This window comes from Ambystoma mexicanum, chromosome 6q (genome assembly GCF_040938575.1).
Source record: "Ambystoma mexicanum isolate Mex_15411 chromosome 6q, UKY_AmexF1_1, whole genome shotgun sequence".
NCBI classification, from domain to species: domain Eukaryota; kingdom Metazoa; phylum Chordata; class Amphibia; order Caudata; family Ambystomatidae; genus Ambystoma; species Ambystoma mexicanum.
The window spans coordinates 763969225-763979413 of NC_090937.1; the positions used below are offsets into that span (position 1 = coordinate 763969225).

A 10189-nucleotide genomic window follows, 5' to 3' on the forward strand; every position below is an offset into this window, starting at 1 on the left:
GGAAATGGTACTAATAGTGGTGTTTCTGTTCACAGCATAACATCACTGATGTTGTGATGGGGCATTGGACTGCTTGATTGATAGTCCGCACATTGGTGCAAAATTAAATGGTGTAAATACCAAGTAAGTGGATAGTTTAGAAATAAAATACTGTTTTTCAAGTTGGTCGTAACTTATGTGGACGGCTCTGTGGTTGTCTCCCCATGCTCGCTTGTAAATGTAGCGGTCACTTGAAATTTGGATTGATCAGAACTGTTTCTACCACTGTGAGGCGTCTCAACAATAATTGTTAGATTGAAGCTATGTAATATTTGAACTACATGGTATTAGACTAATGGCTTGTTGTATGGGTTGCTTTAGAAATCGAGCAGGGTGGGAATTTCTGAACCTACTTGGAATGTCAGCAGAAACGTTTTGTTGCTAAACTTCGACCAAATGTGACGCTTCGTTGCAAAGACTTCAACATGTTGGCACTGTGTAAGGCTGTAATTGCTCAGTTGAAGAGTTTGACTTGCAATTCAGAAATGTTTTAGAAGATTATACAAAAACTGAGCACAGAGGAATTTTCTGTTTAACAAATCTGGGCTTTGGGAAGCATGTAGACCTGACATTATACCTTTGTTTAGCCCCTGAAGTAGTTCTGGTGGCTTTTTCACGTGCCAATCATAACGAAACATGTAGGACCGGCAGAAGTTTAATTACCTCTTTTCCTATAGTAAAAGTAAATTATTACATGGGTTTTATTGAATGAGTTATGATCGGTATGATTGGTGAGCATGTGCAGAATAGGAATAGTTTGTGAATTGGAATGTTTTTCTAATTTAAATGAATTTTATAAAAAATAATTGAATAAAAAAATATTGACAAGTTGATGTGTTGCCAGGGAAATCTTCCTTAAGTATTAAGTGACATGAAACCATAAAAATGTACTAAAATTAATACATATACTAATTGAGATTACATTTTCAAGTGAATCGTTTGTTCATTCATTTTCCAGTGGCACCCACTTGGTTTAAATCCCTGGGGTCTCATTATGTGTACGGTTTAGTGATCTAGATTGACCAGGTAGCCCAGGGATACTTTGCGGCCAATATGTAGGCATTATTCTCTTATCCACTTCCAGAGTTGCTGTGTTCTGTAGGCTGTTTTTTAATAATTCTCTAAACCTTGGTTGGATCCTATGCTGCTCCACCGTTGTCCCTTTCTTTAGTTTAATTTGCAAAGGTGACCACAACCAGCGCTTATGTCTCGCTATCGTAGGATTATCATATAAAGCAAGGATTAGAGTGCCTCTTCTGATACTGGGTTAGTTTTACAATACAGATGAAGATGGAGAAAGAGAAGATGATCACTATAGTATGTTCTAGCTTGTCCTATTTTACAATCCACTACTGTTTCCTCGGCTCCATTTTGTATGCCCCATCTACCAAGCTGCTATAAAGGAAAGTACATTAAGGCCCCCAGAGTTATGACCTGCTGCTAAACGTGCATGCAAAGCCCATTAGCCATTTGAAATGTTGTAGTGCAGTCACTGTGTTCCCAACAATTGCAATGACCAAGGCTGAGGGCTAGAAGTAGGTTTTTCTGCAGGGACCTAGTTTTCCAATTTTGATGGACACAAACCATCACATTGGTTATGCAAATATATCTCCTGGATATGCAGATTGAAGAGCACTCACAAACCTACTGCTTAATTATTCTACCAGCTTGTTTGTGGAGCAATTACATATCAAAGTACTTTGACCAGGTTTTATTTACTAATGCGATTTCGGCTACTTACGAATATTGTGCAATTTATTGATGTAGATGAGTTAAATTTATTTTTTTTCTACTCATTTTAGGAGAATCGAGAAAGGGAAATTAAAGACCTCCGCCAGAAGCAGCGATTGAAGGAGCTAGAGGAGAAACGCCACTCCTGGACAGCAGGAGAGCATGGCTTTGGGCGTAGCAGCAGCGAGAATGATGTAGTTCTTCTAGCAACAAATGGTATTGAAGACTTCCTGCCTTTCCTACAGCAAAGACCTCAAAGTCCTTCTTGCAGAGCACCCAGCTCTAGGCGTTCACGACATTCCTTGGGGGTTGCAACAGACCGAGAGCTCAGGACATTCCTAGATACTCCCAATGTGGAGGAATCCAACAAATTCAACAGCCTCCCACGTGTTAACACACGACAACCAAGGCCCAGTGTGGCATGGATGGAGGCCAAAGACGGCAGAGAAACGAGTTTCAATAATTTGCACTTAAATCTGAGCACTGACGTCAAACCCAGTTCCCAAACAAGTTATTTACAAAATGAAGAGGCAACTCGCACCATCCCTGCTGTTCTCTCTGCATCCAACCAGGAGATACCAGACAAGAATAATAATAAGGTAGAACATCGCCACCGCAAGCCGTCTGGCTTAAGCCCTTTGGCGGTTGACATTGAAGCTCATGAACTGATAATGGGACTGCACCAATTTGATTCACAGGGAGCCAACACGCAAGAGGTGCCGCTCATAAATGTTGAAGATATTATTCTCATGGATGTGGAGATGTCCGATGACTTGAGTTTACAGTCCCTTAGCATTACAGATGACAATACAATACCATTCGGCAAAAGCCCCACGGCTGTGCGTCTTGCAACGGACTGCCCACCTAACAAAACTGGGCCCTGCATTTCAGACCCTGTCGCTGCTACCGATAGCTACATCTCTGACATCAAGGAGCATGATCCACTGTTCTACATAACTGATGCCACAGACTGCTCTTTAACGTTGGACTGTTCAGACAGTAATGACCTGAAAATGGTGATGGATGAAAACAAAAGTGGAAGCTCTGCTGTGGACTCCAGTTTGCGAGATCAGAGCAGTACAAGCTCTTCCAGATTGAATTCTGGATCGCCAACTAGGTCTATTCCTTCTGCCTCTGGCGCAAAATCGGTAGATGCCAGCAAAAAGGCAAACCTACAAAGGGACAAGCCAGCAAAAAGTAAAGCACAGCCGAACACAAATCGAAACGATTCCATGAAGGATAAAGCAGTCAGTTCCTATAGGTATGCCAGCACTCGAAACAGCAGCACACTGGCCTCCAAACCAGTGCGGATGTTGAATGATTCGGAGCACGAGAACATGAGAAAGGTAGTTCCCATTTCTAAGTTCAACCGTACAGCTAGTAGTTTGAAAAGGACAAATGTCAAAGAAACCAGTAGCCCAGAGAGAAGGCCAGTGCACCGAAACTCTGTTGGGAACAAGACTGACACACTGCCAAGAAGTCCATATAAACGCAGCTTGCCAGCCGAGGAGCTCCCGGCACAGCGACGAGGGAGTCAGGCTTCCAGTAGCTCCCATTTCACCAGAGATCAGGTTCAGCGTAAGAGTTCAGCCAAAAAGCCAAGTGCTAAACCTGTCCGGAACATTCCAAGGCAAAAACCGGAAGAAACAAAGATCTGCCGCACCTCTATGAAAGCCCTGGCATATTCAGATGTTAACAAGATCCCAGCAGCTGCTAGTCCAAAGACCCCTGCTCATACGCCAAGCTTTGCAAGGAACACTGTGGCCTCTTCATCTAGGCACACCAAGGTAGAGCCTTCTACCCCCACAAAAGCTACGGCTCTCACCAGACTGCCTGCTCACCCACAACCTAAAGGGAAACCTGATCCCTTGATCAGGAGCCCAACCACCAAAGACAATGGCAGTATGACCCCTCTAAGACGGGCAAGTAGTCTAAGGGTGAGTGGAAAGAAAATTGAGCCAAGCCCAAACCCCAGAGTTAAAACATTGACTGCCCCAAAGGAAAAGGGTATAATGGAAAAGTCCTCCATTAAGCTGAAAGACACCAGCAAAGCCACACTAGGAAAAATATTAAAACCGCTGCTGAAGTAAAGGGTGTGCAAATGGACTTATTTTTTTATACAAATTATTAAATATATATTTACAAATGTTGCTTGCACTGGAGCAGTGCGGAACAAGAATGTTGCTGGTCAACTCTAGACGCGTGTTACGGTACATCAGAAAAAGTTTATTTCTTGTCTTAATCCTGCCAGCACTTGCCATCCTTTGGAAAGAAGACTTTAAAGCTTCCATAGCGCAGCTAAACTTTAATGAAATGTCTGTGCTCTCTGGGAAATGCTTCTAAGGTGGCACCACAGGTAAACACTCCTTGGTAAATTACCATTCAGGATTTCAGTTTTGTAACCAGCGATTGTTTTTTTTTTTTTTTTTTTGGCCAGTTTAGTTTTTTGACTTAAAGATTCTAAATCATTGATGTAGCTGCTTACCTGTTTATCAATGACGTGTTTTGGTGGCAACCACTCTGCTTAGAATGGTTCCTCTCTGCAGCGATGTGTGTTTTGTTATGTGATCTTATAGATCCTAGATGAGTGCATTAGGAATTGTGTTCTGGGACAGTGTATCCTCTTCTACGTAGTCAAAAAAAACTGCTCTCCAAGCCAGGAACGAACTGGCACATCTTGGCTTCATGCTGTAACTGGAAGACCCCCGCAGGAAGAGTGTGAGAGAGCCCGGTTTTGTCTTATAGGTCTCGCTTTAATGGCCATTTCTGTAATACAAAAGTGCCATATATTACATATCAATGTTACTGCTCTGCGCTGGTGTCGAATCCATGCAACGAGTCATTCTACCATTCCCATTCGTACTGTCACATTCCCTTGCCACAATGTTTACATGAATGCTGCTATGCATGTTTGTACAACCTCCGGTTTGTAGGAGCGCGCTATCCCCACCCCACTGTATAACAGCAACTAACCTGTTTCAAGCTTAGTGTACCACCATTAAGGGTCTCCAGGTTTTGGAGACATTTTTTTTTCTGCAGTTTTCGATTTTGTTTTTTTATAATATGCATTATTGTTCTTTACCAAGGTTTGCGAAGAAGATGGCAAACTAGGAATGACTGCTCTAGAACGCTACCTTCTCACCCTGCCTCCACCCACCGCCCACCGCCTCCACTGAAGACTTTTTTAATCCTGCTTGACTACTCGTAAAGCCTCTGGTTTGAGGTTCTGGGGACTGTAGGGAAAGTTTCTATTTTTGGTTTTAGAAAGCCTTTATATTTTGTCACACGTTTATACAAGGTGTTTGTGTTCACAGATAGTTTTAAAGTAGTACGCTCTTGCCGCCCTTTTTTGTAAGTCTTGTAGAGTGACGTTAAGCAATCTGGATGCTACCCAAACTGGCGCGAGGCCACGCATCTGTGGCTGGATCCTATTGGTTGAATCAACTGGTAAAAAGTGCGTTTGGGCACTGGTCTACCGCTTCCATTTTTTTTCAGAGGCTTGTATACTAAAGCCCTGCACAAGTTGTCTCCTACTCACTTGTTTGAGTGGTGATGCTAGAGTGGCTGTAGCTGGAATAGATTTGGGCAAGTGCAGTGTTTGCTGACACAGCCCATTTGGTTCGCCCATGCGACTGCCTTGGTGTGACGTCCAAAGCTACCTACGTGGGGGGAGGACCCATGTGGCGAACGTATCACTCGTCTGGTGGACCTTTTCAGCATCATTCGCGTTATTCCAGTTTGTCTTCAGTGATGAGAAGAAATGCACTGTTGAGAAATGATCATGTGTAGGTAGTGATCCTGTTACTAAACGTGGAAGAGCCGTGCTCTTCCACTCCACATTAGAATCCTCTGAAAATAGGAGTATTTGAAGCCTAGTAAATTAGGTTGCAGAAGTGGTCAAAAGAAATGGTGGTCCCGCCACATTCCATCTTCCTGGAAAGATGAATACAGTGTTTGGGGCTAATGAAGACCCGAAGCTCCACACTTCAGGTGGGATTTGGGAGGTACAGAAATCTGAGAAAGATGGGAGTATTTATTTTGGGGTGTCTGGGGAATTATTCCTGCATAACAGATAATCGCACTAATGGCTTTTTAAATTCTAAAATGGATGCGCAGTAGGAGAGAAGGAGAGCATGTTCTTTTTAAAGCAGCCATTCCCAGGAGCCTACTTTGACTCGCCCACATGATGCGCTAACATGAGTTGCTATTTAACCCACTTGCTGAAAGAGCCCTTGACTTATTGGGGTGAGCCAGCACATGCGCGCTCCCGCCCCAATCCTAGCTATTTATTTGTGGGATTTCTATGGTACTTTGTTTATTGTTGTACACTAATATTTGTGCTCATCTGTGAGAACAGGTGCTTGAATGTATTACCTTTTTATTGGTAAAAGACTGGAAAAAATAACGGCGTTGAAAAACGTACATAAATGTGTTGGAACATGTAAATAAATTTTGTACACAAGATGCTCTGTAAATATGAACTGAATGTATTTAACATACCTTTGACGTGTCAGTATATCTGGCCCTTTGTTAATAAAGTTCCTATTTGCAGGGAGGTTTCTTGCCTTCGCCTCTGATTTCTTTTCCTCTGGCAGTGGAGATCCAGCTTCAGTCTACCCAAGTGCTACGTGGAAATAGTTAAATAATTAAAAGTTGTTCACTGGCAAAGACCATTTTGACGACTTCTCAAATTCTGGATACGCAAAGTTGGCTATTTAGACAAGGTCATGGCATGGTCTGCAATTTGAAAATCCACTAAACTGGAGTAGAGGATTGGGGAGAATTTGCCTTCTAATTACTTCAGTTTTTAAAAACAGTCCTCCTGCCCCCAAAAGGCCAGCAAAGAAGTTCAAGAGGCATGGTCGCTGGCCCTCTTCGAGTCCGACACCACTCCAGAAGGAGGGCACTCTTCTGATGTCTCGTAAAGGAGATGCTCAGAGCGGTTGATAGTAACCAGATGTGTCACCACTCTATGGTGGCATGACTCTGGTGGGAAGTGTCCTTTTGAACAGTGGACACAGTTCCTAGTATATTGTTTGTGATCCATTGAAAGGGAGTTTTGCAGTGGTCCATTGTCTGAGTTTGATAGAACTTGCTAAAATGCCAAATAGAGGTCAATACATGCTTATTGGAGCAAATGGAAAGACTGGCTTCTTGGTGTACATCCTTGGAGTCTACATTAGTTCAGTGGACATGTCCACCTAGGAGGTGACCCATCAGTCCGCACCCCTTCAAACGAAGAAAGCCACTCAGTTCCACAGTGATGGCTGTCCACCCAGCCACACATATAGTGATTTTCATGAATGTGAAACGTGCTTAGTTTATGCAGGAGCCTACCTATAATTTCGTTATGCTCTATTTGACATGCCACACCGCCTTAACGTCTCTTGATAGTTACTGCTGCACTGCTCATACCTATTGGGCATACTCACACAGCATAGACCAAATGGAAGGTTGCATGCCGTAATCTTGAAACGAGACGATGTACATTGTGAATATGGGTACTTGATGGTGCAAGAGGCTAGCTCTAGAGTACAAAATTATAATGCTAATAGTTTTTTTATAACTCGCTTAATACCGAAGAGGTTTCTAAGCATGGACCCGGCTTTCAAGACGAGCGCATTGCCACTGAGCTATAATAGCTGTGCCAATGAGCATGTTGTGGGGTGAGCACATTTTGAAAATGTCGGCTTTTGACTTCTCAGGATATTCATACTTGTCCATTTGACACTAGATTCAAATCAAGAATCACATTGGTCTTGATTTTTGGAATGAATGTCACTTCAAACCTAGGATGCAAAAGTAATGTATTGAAAATGTAAAGATGAAGCAAGAATATGAATGTGTAATCGCATTCAATCGAGACACGAAAACAGTTAACTAAAAACACACCGGTTTCTACTTGTATGCAATAGTTTGTCGACTTTTTTGGACCTTGCTCATTGATACAGAATGGTTCACGAGAGAGATACAATTGTGTATCACTGGAGTAAAGGGGTTGATTGTTACTTTCTCTACTAGGCTTATATGAATATTATGTCGCTTGTATAGCGACTACTGCCATTGGTATGGCCTCAAAGAGCTGTGGGGTTGAACGCCCCTCGGAATACTGCAGTCAGAGATGTAAGAGGTGAAGGAAAGATTTCTAAAATGTGTGTGCATTCTTTAGCCAGCTTGAAGGTGGGTCTGGGTGGCTAGGTCCCTGGCGGCTCTACCTGTAGTTATCCTGTGAGGGAATGAGTGCTATGGCAAGTTGCCAGAGGAGTCGGATAGTCTAAAGGGTCAGATTATGCTAAGTGGTATGAATTTCCGCATGTCTCTACTGTATTCTATAGGATGGGGTAAGGTAATGCGTGTTATTGGTGTGTGTGTGATCGAGTATAGTTTGATGGGTTTGCAGGGGGAGTGGGTCGAGCCCATGCTGATGTGGATATATTTTGTTGTGGATGCGCGTTTTGTTCCAGAGACCGATACCTGTTTGGATCTTGCCAAGCATGTCATAAAGGCTTGACTGGGGGGTGTTGGGGGAAGTGATGTCTGTCCACCCCATCTCAACGCCTCTGGTGCCCCGACATTACCTTTAAGGCTTGAGTTTCTTCCAGGAGTTGTGCTGAGTTGGTCATGCTGTTGGAGGGAAGAAGGGAAGAGCCAGGTTTTGAGAGCCTTTCTAGAGGCTAGGTGATATTCTATGGTATGGATGGTTAAAGGGAGCAAGTTCCAGATGTTGGGTGCTTGAACTGAGAAGCATGAACACCCTATTCATGTTGCTTGTTGTCATCCGTTTGACGAGCGGCTGTGCCTGGGACGTTCGTTAGGCCTGTATTGTGTGAGTTTGTGCTGCAGATATTCTGGAAGCCATGCAATGGCGGTTCCATACTGGAGCATTTCTGCGTCCACTGGCACCGCCACCCCCCCACCTTTCTGCATCTTGCGTCTGCAATAGGCTTGAACAATCGTTCTTACGTGGAACATGTGTATTCCTATGGAGCACACTATTCCCTGTCTGTGAATTAGATGGTCATGTTCAGTCTGCTCATAATGTTTCATCCCAATATGTTTACAGGTGTCTGTCGAGAGTAAAGTCAAGGCAGTGATAGATTGTGATCTCCCATAGAAAGTGAGATGTTGTCCATAAAAGGAACCACTTCCCAAGCCCCAGAGAATCCTTGAGTGTTCATGGCATCGCTTGACAATGTAAATGCTCCTTCCCGAATGCTAGGCCTAATTGCCCTTGTGTCGACAATGGAAAGTTTTCTCACCTATTGCCACCCCTATGCGAGGTTCCTCTGCAGGGTTGGTTGTAATCAACAGGATGGGACACATCAAGTTAATCTGTGGGCTGTCCTATTGTACATCACATTTCCTGTTAAAGGTTGTTCCATACCATACTCCTTCCAGTTGTCTGATGGGAACTGTCACCATTGAGTCCATGTGTGCCGCTGCGTCATTGTTCTATATCTGTGCTAATTGCTGTTTATTCCCTTGAATATGTGGTGCTTGTACATACTGCAGTACCAGCATCTGTGGTACCTGCATTTATGTTTGTGGGGCTTGTACTTGTGGAATCTGTTTGTGTCCTGCACCTGTCCTTGCTGTTGCTAGTTATCATCCTGGTCCCCTGGATAGGGCTGTTGGCCCTGCACCCCACCCCCCAGTTTTGCTGCATCACCCTGTACCTACACTCTCGAAATGGGTCCTAACTGCCCCCACATCGAACACTGTGGGGGCTCCCTCCCTTGCCCTTGCAAACCACCTGAAAAATAACCTGGGTTCTGCTGCACCTGTTGCCCATATCCTCGAAACCCTCCTGGAATGCCCCTTGGTTGTGATGCATCTGTGGTCCAAATCTACGGCCTCTGTTGGCCCCCCTTCCTCAAAACCCTATCTGTGGGCCACTAGCCCCCATGAACCCTCCACCAATGGGCGGTGCAAACTGCTTTGGTTTTGGCTGCTGTCCCTGTGGGGTGGGACTGGTCAAGACTGCCCTTCCATTGCATACTTTGATAGGTGATGTGAAACTAGTACAGAGAAAACTATCTTCCTGTCGTCTGCCTTTTTCTTAATCTTCTCCTGCCATAGCTTACAATGGTGAACTATCACAAGTTGTATTTCTGGCCACCCCTTTGCTTCGATTCCCACCAATTGCCTTAAACTGTACTGGTATGTGATAGAATATTGCTACTGTTTTGTCCCAAGGCTCTTAAGTTTCAATGCGCTAACGCTCTTCAATATCCTGAATGTACTGCACAGGGTCTTCATCTTCCCTCGTTTCCGAGACTTAATCACCCTAATGTCTGATGTGTCTGGGTATTGTGTGCTTGCCATACTGCTGCCCTGCAGTTTGCAAATGGTGAACCATCGTGTGCTGTGTTTTGTCATCACCCCCAGGAACCCCGTCCTTTTCCATATGTCATCTGCA

At 44.0% G+C, this 10189-nt stretch overlaps 1 protein-coding gene across 2 annotated transcripts in view; it reads left to right on the plus strand.

Moving 5' to 3' along the window:
• FHDC1 (FH2 domain containing 1) overlaps nucleotides 1-6326 on the plus strand; it is a 178260-nt gene extending 171934 nt beyond the window's left edge. For both annotated transcript variants that reach the window (XM_069631292.1, XM_069631293.1), the window contains exon 12: nucleotides 1842-6326. In XM_069631292.1, coding sequence (XP_069487393.1) covers nucleotides 1842-3860 — 2019 coding nt within the window. In that variant the 3' untranslated portion in view covers nucleotides 3861-6326. The remainder of the gene's footprint in view (nucleotides 1-1841) is intronic.
• The last annotated feature ends 3863 nt before the right edge of the window (nucleotides 6327-10189 follow it).